The sequence below is a fragment of the Grammomys surdaster genome, unplaced genomic scaffold (assembly GCF_004785775.1).
Source record: "Grammomys surdaster isolate TR1022 unplaced genomic scaffold, NIH_TR_1.0 264, whole genome shotgun sequence".
Taxonomy (NCBI): Eukaryota; Metazoa; Chordata; class Mammalia; order Rodentia; family Muridae; genus Grammomys; species Grammomys surdaster.
Window position 1 is genome coordinate 5823140 of NW_021604705.1, and position 15706 is coordinate 5838845.

At 34.0% G+C, this 15706-nt stretch overlaps 1 protein-coding gene across 2 annotated transcripts in view; it reads left to right on the forward strand.

Moving 5' to 3' along the window:
• The window catches only part of Sema3a (semaphorin 3A), a 201761-nt gene that overhangs the window by 156972 nt on the left and 29083 nt on the right, over nucleotides 1-15706 (forward strand). For both annotated transcript variants that reach the window (XM_028776066.1, XM_028776067.1), the window contains 6 exons: nucleotides 2578-2720; nucleotides 3115-3229; nucleotides 3314-3383; nucleotides 6107-6251; nucleotides 10046-10265; nucleotides 13808-13899. In XM_028776066.1, coding sequence (XP_028631899.1) covers nucleotides 2578-2720; nucleotides 3115-3229; nucleotides 3314-3383; nucleotides 6107-6251; nucleotides 10046-10265; nucleotides 13808-13899 — 785 coding nt within the window. The remainder of the gene's footprint in view (nucleotides 1-2577; nucleotides 2721-3114; nucleotides 3230-3313; nucleotides 3384-6106; nucleotides 6252-10045; nucleotides 10266-13807; nucleotides 13900-15706) is intronic.

Sequence of the window (15706 nt, forward strand, 5' to 3'; positions counted from 1 at the left end):
ACAACGGTTAACCCGAACAGTGGAGTGCATGACTTAGCTGTGGGAAGAAAATAATGTGCGCTCCGCTAACACACGAACTTTAAGAGAATAGATGCCCAAAGGGAGACAAGAAGGTGAGCAGGTTAAGATCCCGGAGTAGTGGAAGGTAAACTAGATCAATTCAGTTAAAGGGCAGAAAGGAGAAATGATCGTCCAGCTTCTGTGCTGTGTCTGCGGCTGCCTCTCCTTGGTCGGCCAACTTTCCTTCTTGCCTTACTGTGCCTTTTCTCTGCTCACTTGCACCCTCTTTCTTATTTTATTCCTTGAAGCAATCAGAGTGGCAATCCTTCCAGGTAGTAACATAGGAATGCTATTGTATTTAAAATGTGTTGTTGTTTCTTCTTCCCACTGCTGGGAGGATTTACTCACCCATGAATAGAACTTCATCTCTTAAATCTTAACTTTGTGTCAACGTCTCTGACCATTTTTCTTTCTCTGTGGACACAATGTTCTCTGTCATTTCGGTCATCTTGTACATGTTTGCCTTCTTTGTGAGACACCCTTTGTTACTCACATCCTAACTTCTGAGAAAAAGAATTAAGAACTATTTCTTTATTGTCTTCCTAATCTCTTAGTTTGGCTCTTTCTTGTTCAACTTAAGAACTAGAATATTTTCCTATTTGATAGTTGGTGTCAGTAGCCATCATGAGAACAGGAAATACTCATCTTAGTAGCCTGTGATCTTCTAGAAACAAAATGAAGAGTAAATACATAGAAATTATTTAGTAAAATTAAAATACAGATGGTAAGAGATGCATGGAAAATTTTATTTGACTATCAAGTTGAAAACACAATGTATTCCTTCTTAAAAAATAAAATGGCAAAATAGTAAAAGATGAATTATAAGAGTAATGCTGTGTGTTCTTAAGCTGATGCTTGGTCATGGGACTTGGTCGTGGGACTTGGTCGTGGGACTTGGTTGTGGGACTTGGTCGTGGGGCGATGTACTATAAATTGTTTTACTTTCTCAAGTTTATTTAGCTAATTGTGGTCTAACAAACACGGATTTTGCTGAAGCTTATATTCAAAATTAATTATTTTCTACAAGAAGTAATCTACCAAAAGGTGTTAGATTAGAAGGTGACATTTGACCAACTTCCTCCTCAGTTTCTCTAGTATGAAAGCAGAGCAACACAATTTTCACATCCCCCTGTATCTGCCTTAGAACACAATTTCCAGGCTTAGTTTAAGACTTCCTTTAGCATTATACCAGTGCTAATCACATACACTTTAACATCATATTTTCATACCTTAAGTTTAAAATAGTTTTAATATAAACAATTTATGATAAACAAGATGTTAGAACCTTATTTTAAATACTTCAAATTAAAGTAAAACCACTTTATGAATTAACCACATGAATTCTGAAAAAACAATAACTTGAGAAAGACCACACAAAAGTTACAAATGACTGAATAGACATCTTTTAGATTCAGAATTGTTCTATATTGTTTATGCACATGAGATTTAAACACATACACGTTTCTCAGAGTTGAACCTCATCAGTTTAGTAGTAACTTTTGGTCTATAACCAGCAAGCTAACTATATCACATTTTTTTTGCTTCCCATTCCTCATGAAGAATGTGTGTGTTAATATATGAAACCATATGATCAAATAAATTTTATTCACTAAAGCAAGTTTATCAATAATCAATCTTAAAATAATTTATTATTTCAAGAGTCTAAAAGACTTCTAGCACTAGGTGATTCTGTGTTTTAATTATTACTGCATTATTCTTCTTCACAGGAAATATTTCATGTGTTCTACAATACTTACAGAGTCTGTCTAAGTAGCCTGAAATGAAGAGGTGTATATCTTTGTGAAGCACACTGTGGAACATATTATAGCAGAACAAGATTTAGAACATTTCACAAGTATAGAACACATGATAATAGTGATTATTTAAGGATTTTAGATCAGGACTGGATGGCATGGATTTTACTTGGATAAAGTTAGTTCCATGGTTTGCACATTTTCTCAGTAGGTATGTATGTAACTATCAGTGTGAAGTTGGATTACTGCAGTAATTTAGATGTCTGCACAATTCTAAAAACCTTTTTCTATGAGTTGAACACAGCAAACTGAATGGTAGCACCTTAAAATGATTACAGAATTTTAGTTTATAGGATATACAGCTATACCAACTCAGTTATTTACAAGAATATTTTTAAGGAGGAACTCTGAAGATTGCTGATATACTTTCTGCTATTATTAGTAGATTCTACGTCGTTTGTCATTTTTCCCTTTCTTTGACTTCTTTACACATAACCCTTGATTTTATCATATTTTCAGTTATGTGGCTTTTGCAGTCCATGCTTAACACTCTGAAAAAATCCTTTTGTTGAAATAAATGTAATTCATGATATAATTCATAATGGACTGGCCTCATGTCAAATGAGCCTGAAAAAAGTGAGCTTGGCAAGGAAATATTACTTTCTTAAAATGTCACAAAGAAATCAGAATGATATAAAAATGAATACTATATAATATTATTATTCGTTAAATTGCAAATTAATAAATATGGTCTTTTTCTCAGATCCTAGATTCATCAGTGCCCATCTCATCCCAGAGAGTGACAATCCTGAAGATGACAAAGTATACTTTTTCTTCCGAGAAAATGCAATAGATGGAGAACATTCTGGAAAAGCCACACATGCTAGGATAGGTCAGATATGCAAGGTGAGGTAAAGGAAAAAAAGCATTTACAATTTCCTTTCTTTTCCAATGATGTAAAAGAGTTTAATGACAGATATGTAAATGTTAAAAATGATTGAAAATTATACTATCATTAATTGCTTCTGAAAAAGTCATAAGGTTAAGCTTATAGAATAAATAGGATAATAATTTATATGCAATCAAATGGCAATTAGAAAATTTCTAATGACACGTTAGAAAATGAAGAATGAGGAACATCTTAGTTACAAGGAAAGATCACTCTTAAATAATAAAAAAATCAAAACTGGAAAAAAATGAAGATTGCATTTATGTGTCTGAAGTTAAGAAATAGCAAATAAAGACATATTGACATTACTGTGTACATTTGCTCTATGGAATGGCTTTCATTATCTTTCAGAATGACTTTGGAGGACACAGAAGTCTTGTGAATAAATGGACAACATTCCTGAAAGCACGCCTGATTTGTTCTGTGCCAGGTCCCAATGGCATTGACACGCATTTTGATGAATTGCGTAAGTGGCTGATGTTTGATGCATGAGCTGTGTATATTCAGCATTTAGCAGAACTATAAACTAATAGATTTTGTTTTCAAACAGAGGATGTATTCCTAATGAATTCTAAAGATCTCAAGAATCCAATTGTCTATGGAGTATTCACAACATCAAGGTAAATGGATTTTTATTATTGTTTTAGGTAAATTGCACACTCTGTAGGTTTTTGTCATATTGGTTTTTGAGTGTTTGTGAATTCCTGCTACGGACATGCACTGATACTGACTTAATTAATTCTTTGCTTTTAAAAATCATCACTGGACTTGGTCTGCTAAGAGGCTCCTGAGGTTAAGCTGCTTGGTAACAAGGCTGAGGAGTTGGCTGCCTAGAACCTACATGGTAGAAGGAGAGAACTGACTCATGCAAATTGTCCTTTGAATTCTATATGGACAGCAGCAAACTATCTGGAGTTTTTGGAAGAAATACACGTGTATTGGCATGGCTGTTAGTAAGCACATGCAATGAGAGATAGCAAAAACATAAAATTAATATTGATCCCAATCAGAAGTATTACAGGTGACTGTGGCCATTTAAAATATTATTGAATCCACTCAGTACTGAAGGTAATTATGGTCATTTAAAGAGAAAGATTAATTGTAGACCCTAAATCTGGTTTATTTATAAATATTACATTATAAATCACACTGACATCATTACTTAATAAATTTAACATTGAAAAAGAAGAAGCCTATAATACAAAATCTGGTTGCATGTCCTTACTCCTGTTTATTAATGGGCTTTGGTGTTAAAACTAGATAACTGCAGTACAGACTATGGGAAGGGAGTGGCAAGTGCCAATCTGCTTCTCTGTTTTCCCACTTCCTAGAGCAACAAACGTTTCTCAAGTTTTCAGTGAATGTGAGAATCACTAAGAATGTGTTAAAGCTTAATTCCTCTATTCTACAAATCATATATGCAAATTTTCTCTATAAAGTATAAATGATCATATTGGTCATCTCAACTGGATCTAAGAATCTGAATTTCTAACCACTTCATAGTTTATTCTCATGCTAGTGTTCAGGGACCAACATGTTCCTTACTATAGTTCAAATGGTGAAATAATTTCTCCTCTCCTTTCAATGAGATAGGTTATTGCTGATGAATGTCTCTAAATTGTGTGCACCAAAACTTAGAGCTACCCGATTCATCAATAGATGATTACATATGCCATATTTAGTCATCTATAAAAAGGGGCTTTTGCAACTAAATTGCTGAAAGGGGTGCATCAATGTGTGAGAGCTTGTTATTTACTCTATCATGAAAATAATAAATGTTGTGCATATTTGTTGCGGTTAGTAGTCAGGCGAGTGCACATGATAAGTGCTTGACAGAGCACAGTAGACATCAGCTTCAGTCATGCATCATTGCCTAATGAGAAGATTTTATAGTTTAAGAAGTCATTGCTCTTATATGGCATGATTTATGTGTGATTTCAATAAGACTTATAGGTGACAATAAGACTTATGAAAGTATGCATGTTATTTTTTTATATAATACAGTATATATGTTGTGTTTTGTAAACAAAATAAAAAGAAAATAGTTTCATCTCAATGGCAAACTTAAAGTTATTTCAATTTCCTGTTTTTGATTTAGGGAATGATAGGAACAACTACCATAATTCTCTACTTTGATCTCTGATCTTAGGCCTGTGCCCAGTGTTGTATAGAAATAATGTTTAACCCCTCACTGATTTCAGATATCCAGCTCTATTACTTAAGCTTGTACCTCATTGGTTGGAGAGGTTAAAATACATGACACATGGCCTACCGTGTGTCATTATAAATTACATTAGAGCATCAGTTTTAGCTTTTAAAATGATTTCTTAAACAGTCTTGTTACTATGCTAATTTTCTTTCTTCAGTTACGATTTTTGAAGGTTAAACAGTTTTTAGTTTTTATTTCTTTATGACATCAAAACCAAATATTCATTCAGAGGTGATCATCGATATATGTCCCTTGCGTGTAACTTTAGAAACACACTCCTACCTTTGACAGGGACCATGGCCCGCACTCCCTCCCTGCCTAGCTCTGAGACTGGCTGCCACTGGTCTCACTCCTGACTTCTCCATTCCTCTTGGCTTAGCTCCACCAATGACCAGCCTTTACTGGGAGCTTAGATCGTTCTCCCACACCCTCCTGGCTTAGATCAGGTTCTTTCACTACCACTCAACCCGGGAAAGCCACCCTGGCTGCTCTCTCTGCCTACCTTTGTTCCACAGATGGAAAACACCATACTGCGTTGTTATTATTTTAAAACTAGCCAGATAGCAAAAGTGCTGGGCACTGAATCTCCTGCCCTAATCTTATCAGCTATCAGTTAGCTCCTTCCTGACAACCTCCTCTGTGCCTGACTGAGGTAGACAGCAAGCCCTAGGTGCCCCAAGGCCTTTACATGACCGATGCTTTCCTCCAAAATACCCCTCTTTCTTTCCTTGTGTCCCTTTTTTCCCTCCTGGGACCCGGGAGTCCCACTTTTACCCTTCACCCAATATTCCGTCTTCTTTATTGACCAAGACAAGAACCAATTAGGGAACCAGATTTTAATATCAGCTCCTCCCCCTACATATGTCTTTCCTGTTCATCTTTAACAGTTTATATTTGATATGAATGTATGTATATTTAGTGAATAGCAAGTATCATTTCACACACTTCGGACAAATTATCATTTATTCCTTTACCCATTGATGTAATACATCTATGAGATCAAACTAATCCCAAACAATATTTGTGATTGCAAAGAAATCATGTTTGACTTGATCATTGAGATCACAATAACTACATGTACGCCACCACACTGCTATTGACTATATGTAAAAACCAGTTTCCACTCTCTTCTAGCAACATCTTTAAGGGATCTGCCGTGTGTATGTACAGCATGAGTGATGTAAGACGGGTGTTCCTTGGTCCATATGCTCACAGAGATGGCCCCAACTATCAGTGGGTGCCTTACCAAGGAAGAGTCCCTTATCCACGGCCAGGAACTGTAAGTAGCCTTGATAATTAACATATGGGATGGATATGTTTTTGACAAAGAAAACAAATAATTATAGCTATAAACATTAACACAATATAGGACAAAGAGTACGTGACTTTAGTAGAACCAAGAGTAGGGTTCTATGAATTTCCCTATAATTCTACATGTAAAGTCATGTTCATTATACATCTCAGTATTTAAATTCTGTGATTGCAATTTGATGTTCCTAATTTTTTAATAAAGCCTGAATAACCAGCCTATACATTTTCTTTTCTGAACAGAAGACTGAGGAAATGGTCTTCATAGAACACTGAATCTAACAGGAAATATTTAGGCTCTCTCTCTCTGAAGGTTGGGATACTGCTTATTCTGATTATATAGTAGGCTTTGCTCAGAGAAAAAGTATTAAGACCAATATCATCATTCCATGTGTTTGGAATGAACTTGCAGCAGTATCATCCCAATGAACCTGTGTCCAAAGAAATGAAGAAACTCATTCATCAAAAGATTATTTTACAAAACATAAAAAGGAACACATTGATATGATAAAAATACAGGGCAGTCAACCTAAGGACCAAGTCAGAAGTAACACTTTTTTCAGGAGGTTGATAACAGAGAAAAGGTTTGTTTCAGATGGCAAGTTACAGCCTACCATTAAGGGAAGTCAAGGCAGGGGCTTGAAGTAGAAACCGTGGGAAAAAGCTTCTCAATGGCTAGCACCCTAGCTTCTGCTAAACTAGTTTACTTATCCCACCCAGGAGCTCCTGACTATAACAGCATCGCCCACAGTAAGCTGAGCCCTCCTCCATCAGTAACCAGTCATGCCTCAAGGCATGCCCATCAACCAGTCTGATCTAGCCAAACCCAATTGACTGTCAGATAACTCTGAGCTAAGTCTAGTTCTAAGATGAAGCTGAGTCTAGAACTCATCTCTTGTGTCTTTTTGAGGCGTAATGGCTGCTCCACCCCATTACTTTATTAAACTCGGCCATTTAGTGAGTCCATTTGACCATCACAACCCTCAGTTATTTTACACTAAGAATCTTTTACTTGAATTTGTAGATGTGATTAAGATTTATATGTAACTTTTATCCCAATATTCAGGAGTCATCATCCCCAGGCACCATGGGCTTGACACTGGTTCTATTGACCTTCTTGGCTAGTGCCTCCACCTTCTCAATTGTTCTCACTAAATTGCTAAGGCGTTTTCTTCTGCCTCATCCTTCTGAATAACTACTTACAATAGGTTATGCCACAGCTTGGTGGCCCTCAAGGTTTTAGTGAACAGATCACCACTATACCTGTGTGTCAGAGATTATGTCCATGCAGCTCCTGGCCCAGGTCTTTTTTTATTTTTATTTTTATTTTTATTTTTATTTTTTGTCAATCTCAACTAGAAGTAACATTTCTAATCAAAATAACATTTATGGACAATAATCTTATACAATAAAAAAGCTTACATTTGAAATGTAACTATTACTTTAATTTCACTTCAGTGTTTTAATAGAATAGATGAACTCAAGTAAAGTATATTTTCATTACTTTATTAGATTTAGGACATTTAGTACTCTCATTTTCTCTGCATTTCTAACATTATTTATGAAAAAATTAAATATTTCAAATTTTACAAAAATTGTTCCTAGCTAATAATGCTCTAAGAAAATCTTCAATAGGATTTGAGAATAATAAATGACTATATGGAATATTTTGGTTATGAGAAAACAAATGAGATTTATAAAAATACAACATATTTATTCCAGCTCTTAGATACAAATTGTCTTCTTTTTCTTAGTAGGCAATTTTTTATTCCTATGGCTAACAGAGCTCCATGTCTTAAATTCTCTGCTGAAGATACCTTTTAAAATGAATATAAATTATATGTGTAAAATCAATAACAGCAATTAAAATGTGGAAATTACTATATCCTGGACTTGGTTCTATGAGATAGGCTATACTAGAGTAGATATGTGAGCCACACATGCATGTGTACACACATACACACACACAGTATAGACATAAACAGCCAATTACTTTTCCCATTTCAATGAGAAAACTCTTAAGCAATGGTGGCAGTATTTAGTCCCATGAACTAGTATTTATTGTTCACTGAAAGTTGTTATGAGAAACTACATCACAGCACTATGCCCCATTGCTTAATGCAGCAGGAGAAGAAGAGAATGTGATGAATTTATTAAAGGTGACAGCTTGGACTCTCATTTCAACAATGTGTAATGATATAGGCAGTATTTAAATAATATGCTATTGTTAAAATGTAAAGAAAATCCTATAAACAGATTATATTTTATATTTTAAAAACAGACAGTAGAGAAAAAAGTTAAAACAAGTTATAGGAAAACTGAAATAATCTGTCACTATAGTTTTTATTCACTTATTTCTACATTTGTGCCTGATGTCTTTACATGATATAAAGGAGAACACATATATTGTTTTATATAATGTATTCTTTATTTTCTGCTTATGGGTGTTTCACTTGCATATGTTTGTACATCACATATGTACAATCCCTGAAAAGTCTAGAGAGGGCATTGGGTACCCTGAAACTAACATTACATATACATGTGAACCATCTTGTGGATACTGGGAGTTGTATTCCAGGCCTTTGGAAGAAGTCACGTCATCTCTCTAGGCCCATAAATAATCTTAAAAGACTTTAAATTTTGTATTATTCTTATAGGTTTTTATGTGGATATTTGATATTTCTATAACAATATTTAAATACATTTCTAATTTATATGAAAGTTGGCCAATATTATTTTTATCATGTCTAATCCATGTACATGTCAGACATATGCATACATACCATATTCTCACTTGAAAACATTATTTAATTACTCATAAATTTGTCAAGTAACTGGCTATAGGTTGACTTCGTATTCTAATCTCGTATGATAAGGATCATCTTACAAAAACATTTTATCTCTAAAGCACTTCCATTAAGTGTTAAGCATTACTGAAGCGTAGGACAACATGCATAAAACTGGGTATGTACTGTGCTCTACAACACTGCTCTACATAATGAATTACAGAAAGGGGATAATAAACCTTGATTTCCTCAAATCTTTTTACTGATTTAGAAGAAGAATATTTCTATCCAGAGTTGGTATACAGTCAGTTCACAACCATGCATTCTTTATATGTTCTTGTTTATCTTAGCCATGCTGACTCCATTTTGATTGGTTAGTTGCTATGCCATATACGGTGATAGACACTAAATAAAACCTTTGGATTATTTTATTTTATTAAAGTCATTAATAACATGTTTTCAGGCTTATGTTATGAGTTAGACAATAAAGAATAATTTATATGCTTTTTAGTTGTGATTAATATTTGGGTGTTATTCTAAACTAAAAACAGTTATATATGACTCAAGACAAGTATTGTTTCTCTAAACATCTTTAGTTGCATTTAATTATAGCATATTTTATTCATTGTGTAACACATGTATTATAGAAATGAAAAACAGTCTGATGCAAATAACATAGACATCAGACATCTGCCGAACACTGAATACCTCAGATATATTTCAGGTTTTTGTGAGAAATGATGATGCAACTAAACACCAATTAACATTGAGAATTAATATTTATTTAGAAATATATTCACCTACTAATTTAAGTATATAAGAGCTGATGATAGCTAATGTAAATTATTCAGTCAATTTCAAATATGAGTAATAAAAAATTATTAACAAGTTTAGACTTAGAACATTGAAGTAGTGTCTTTATAATCTATAATCTTATTAATTAGATTTTCTTTAAAAGATATTCTCCTTTTTCTAATAGTGTCCTAGTAAAACATTTGGTGGATTTGACTCCACAAAGGACCTTCCTGATGATGTCATAACCTTTGCAAGAAGCCATCCAGCCATGTACAACCCAGTGTTTCCTATTAATAATCGCCCAATAATGATCAAAACAGATGTAAATTATCAGTTCACACAAATTGTTGTAGACCGAGTGGATGCAGAAGATGGCCAGTATGATGTTATGTTCATCGGAACAGGTATACTTTTGTATTTCAACTGTATATTTTCTTTCAGAGTACTGTATTTAACTGACTAAGTATACTGAGAACCAAGGCCAAGCTTTACATTCATTGTCAAGGAACAATAATAGTCTACTATTTGAAATATGGTATCATTTTGAAAATACATTTACTTATAATAAATTTTCTTCTTAACAAAATTGTTATCAGAAAGGCTTCATCTAGCAGCTGATAGGAACAGATGCAGCCCTAGTGAAACATTAGATGGAGCTTGGGGAATCCTGCAGAAGAAGGGGAGGAAGGATTCTAGGAACCAAGGGGTCAAGAACACTACAAAAACATAGTCCACAAAATCAACTAAGCAGGTTTCATTGGGGTTCACAGAGACTGAAGTGACAATCAGGGACCCTGACTGTGTCTGAGCTAGTTCTTTTCTGTATACATGTTATGTTCAGAACTCCTTGCAGTGGGAGTAGGTATTGTCTGCTTTAGGACCTTTTTCTTCCTACTGGGTTGCCTCACCCAGCCTTGATATAAGGATATGTATTTAGTCTTACTATAACTTATTATCCCATGTTCCATTGATATCCTTGGAGGCCTACTCTTTTCTGAAGGGAAACAGGAGAGAGGGAAGGAGGGTGGGGACTGGGAAGAAAAGATGGGCTATAACATGAGAGAAGCATAAATTTTTAAAAGGAAGACATGAGACAAAAGTAAAACTAATAATCATTCTACAAAAATACCGGTCTACAATTTTCATAATGTTGCATCCATGAATAAGAAGATAGTTCCAGATTAAATATGACCAGGGAATATCAAATAAATTTAATACCTTGTATTCAATTATCATAATTGAATCATAATTCTTCTGGTTAGAGATACACATATACACACACACATACACACACACAATTTTGCTCAATTCAACGACTGAAATTCCCATGAAATTCAATAAATACCCAAGAATATGTTACTACAAACTTATCAGAATCTTAACATTATCACCAATGAAAACTTTCAATAAAAAAAAGGGTTATCCAAATACCTTGTTCATTCTTTCTGCCAGATAAGTGAAATATGAAAAAAATCTTCATCAGAAAATTTATTCAACATTCATCAGATACCTTTCTTTGCAAATATGATATCTTTTTTCTAATCTCACTTTTAGAAACAAATGTCTGCAGGTATATTTTCAGAGTCAACCTTATTATTACTATGACATGTTATTTTTTTCCCTAAACTCCCTAATGATGGTGCTATTTATGAAAGTACCAGTTAGAAATCTGAAACTTGGTACTTAGAGTCAGATTTCAAGGTAACAAATCCCTAGTCTTCATTAACTTCATTAACTGACATAAATCAACAAGAAACAGAGTACTCCACAGAAACATTTTATGATAACACTTATTTTCCCTTGGTGAGAAACAGAAAGAAAATTACATTGACTACATCACAATAGCAGACAGAAAAATTACTTTAACAAGTCAAAGTTTCGTAACTTAATTGCAAAATACTGATAATATCAGGTTTAATGGTGTCAGGTTCTTAGTGGTATATTAAAGCCTACTTTTACGGATAAGAAAATTTTCCTACAAAATAAAAGTATCTTAATAAGATTCCATAAAAGTCAGTGACTGTGAGTAGCACCTAATGATACAAACATAATAAAGAAATATAAGACAGTGTTTCTTTTCAGTAAGTAGTAGCTTATCATTTAATGTCGAATTATAACTAAATCTTTGCAGAGTAATTGGGTATGTTCAGAAATGTCACACTAGCCTTGTTCTCTATCTCCAGCTTAAACTGGTTCAGAAGTCCCTTATTCACCCTCAAAACAACAAGGTTATTTCCGGGTATTTGAACAAAGAAAACCAATCATGAGCTTTTAATTCCTCTAGGACACAAACTGCCTTTAAAGACTCCATTTTCATGAGGATGTTGAATGTTGTATGATGGAGATGATTGGATGTCAGTAAAGACCAGGGTCATCTGTCAGCGAGAAAATTGATTACAGTAATTTTATCTTTTAACTAAGTTTCACTTCATAGCACATTGATCCTTGTTGAGTAATCTGATTCAATTTGTGTGAAATTGTTTGAAATACTATTCAGTAAAACTTGATCTGGAACACAGATAAGTTGTGTTTGGGTCCAGCAGACCCTGTGGAAGGACTAAGTAGATTAACCTAATTTCCCTTTAATCTTTGGTGTTATGAGTTGACTAAGGTCCTGTAAACAATGAAGGATCCTCTTAAAAGTGGACTATTTTTAAACTCTAAAAGGGATAACTTTGATCACACAGAGTATGTTGTGACAATCCACTGAGGAGAGTTGCCAATAGAATGAATATATTAGCTTATATTTCTGGCATAGCAGTAAGAATTTCTTTGGGAAAAATTAAAGTTTGTTAAAATGAAACAACTGAAGGTGCAAAGAATTGATCAAGTTAAGGAAAATCTAAAATTGCTTAGACTCAACGTCTTAACACAAGAAGATCCTGTTTGCCTTCTTCCAAACAGTGGAATCACACCTGAAACACAGGAAAATGAACATTACATAAATAAAACTTTAAATAAAAAGAATAGATCTCTTCATTAGGTGTTTTTTTTCTCTTGACTATGGAATTTAGATAGTAGCTTAAATCTCTATAACATTTATTCAATGCTTTTTTAATAATTTGCATTCCTGAATTTAAATTTTCTTAAGATTCCTGATAGGCACTGAGGTTCTTGTTGTACCTAGAGATGGACAATGTTATCTATCCTTAACATTTCGTGTCTACAGAACCTTCTGTGGATGTATTCTCATTTCAAAATAAAGCTGGAAATGTCTGTCATGTCACATTGTTAATTATTTTTTTTTTTAGTTTTTACTCTTCTCTACAATGTATAACCCATAAAGAAAATTTAAAAAGATAAAAAATTATCTAACTTAGGCAGTTTTATTGTGTGTATTATATCTTTGAAAATTTGTACATTTAAGGTTAAAATAGTTTTAAATTTGATATAGTTTTAAATTTTGATTTTTTATGCTTCCAAGGCTATCATTATAGTTTATATACTAACAGGATAAAATTAATTTTTAATGTAATAATTTACACATGTATCCATGTGGAAAGGAAATATAAAAAGTGTGGTTGGTAAACTATTGTTTTATTGGGACTGGGGAGATAGCTCAATGTGTGAGAATGCTTGCCTTGCTTGAGTTGGGCACTTGAGTTGAGACCTCTGGAAGACACAGTATGAGAAAATCTCAGCATTTCTATGAGGAGATGGAAGGTGTAGACCAAGAAGCTTGAAGACCAGCTAACCTGGGATAGGGAGCAAGGCATCACAAAGAGACCCAGCTCTAGCAACGTGGAATTCACAGACTAATTTCTTGATGTTTTCCTTTGAGCTTCATATATGTGCTGTGGCAAGCACACACCCACCCCATTCCACAAGTTTAGAAAATAAACAATAACAAAAAGCTTATTTTAAAAAAATCCTTATTTTTACATTAGGAGTCAATTCTGTTCCGATCTACTTAAGTTGTAACCTTCTTCTCTGCTTTCTTTGAAAGATGTTGGAACTGTTCTTAAAGTGGTTTCAGTCCCCAAGGAGACTTGGCATGACTTAGAAGAAGTTCTTCTGGAAGAAATGACAGTCTTCCGGGTGAGTATTGCCTAATTTCAGTCATTTCCCAGGACAACTGCATACTGAAGCTATAGTAGATGGTACTCTTGTAGACCTTTCCAATTAGTTTGTCAAGTAGAAAGCCAGACACTAGTCAAAATAATCCTTGAAAGTATCATTGCAGTTAAATGTAAAGATGGAAAAATTCTTGGCTTGTATCTTGTTTTTTTAAATAATAAAATATATGACTTACATTTTGCATTATTTATATGTTACCTTGAAAAGCAAATGCTTCCCCAATTAATATCTCTTCTCTCACAATTTATAGTATATCTGGAATGATATGTAAGCCCCAGGTGCATTAAGGTATATTCAGTTGAAGGCTAACTGCTGAAAAAGCTCGCCTTTTCTAGTTTTCTCTGAATACTGGCTGGCTGGTTCAACTCATACATTCTGGTTCAAAATTTCTTTTCAAGCTAATTCATCCAGCTTCTATAGGCTTCTAACAACGTCTCTGTTGACCTCATACTAACTTTGGCAATATGTTCTTATCTTCTGGCTCATTAATCTCTGGCTTGTTCTGTCTTCACCTGTGTCCAGCTTTTTCTCTCTATAACCTGTCTCTGTGAAACTATCCCAGTAAAATTGCCTCTCCCTCCTCCAAATCTGGGCAGCTCTCTTAAGTAGCCTCTCTTTCCTATATGTTCTCAAGAGAATTGAGCTTATCCTATCTCTGGCTCATTCTGTCAAGTCTTTCTCTGATTCATCACTCTGTCTACCCCTCAATTAGATGTCACTTTCAAACATGGCAGCTTCCTTTGACAAATTAAGTTTACCTGCATTGTTTAGGATTAATGTTGTATGCTAAAGGCATGAATGTATTCTAGCCAGAGTGATTAAAAGTGTGTAATTCTAGCAGAATCACACAGACCTAGAAGGTCTCTGGATGTCTCCTTATTTCAGGCTGGCCTTGAATTTTCTGTGTAGCTGAGGATGATGTTGAACTTCTTAACCTATCTCCACTACCTAAGTATTAGGATTGCATGCATGTGCCACAGTGCTTGTCTGAAATATCATTAATATTGATTTTTTTTATTGTTTTGACCTATCTAAAATGGAAAATGAACTGACTATACATGTTCTGCCTAGCCTTAATTTAAATATTCAAAACAGTGCAGTTGCAATTTTGACTTTAAAAATAGATTTCTTTGGCCATTTTTAAGTGTTGATTATCGAGTATAGACTGATTCTGTCCAGTCATTTTGCCAAATGAGTTACCTTAAAAGGCAAGCACATTGGAATCTTAACCTATAAATTGAAAACTATAATTATCCAAATGGGCTATCATCCACTATAGAGTCCATTTAGATTAGCAAACAAATTATGGGCAGTGAAAGCTAAATTTTTAAATGGCTGTCTGGTGTTCATTGCTATATCTCTAAACCTAAAGTATAAATTCAGTCAATATTTATTAAATGAAACAGTACTGATGCAAAAGTGAAATATGATAAAGCTTGTAAGTTCCTTTTTCACAGCATCTAGTCTTCAAGTAAGATTGCAGACTATGAGGAAGGTCATTCAAAAATAGCACAGTATAGTCCTGGTGATCTGATTCCATATTCTTCTCTAATAGAAAGGACAAAAACTTACTTTTTAAATAATTACTAACCTATCTTTTGTAAATGATGTCTGGGGCACACTAGCACAGTGTCCTTATAAACACCCAATTATTCACATACAACTTTGTGACCCACAATTCTTTTCACCATTCATATATTCAGGCTTTTATAAATATTCATGTGTTGGATGAGGAAGGAAATACAGAGACAGAAAGATAAAAGACAGA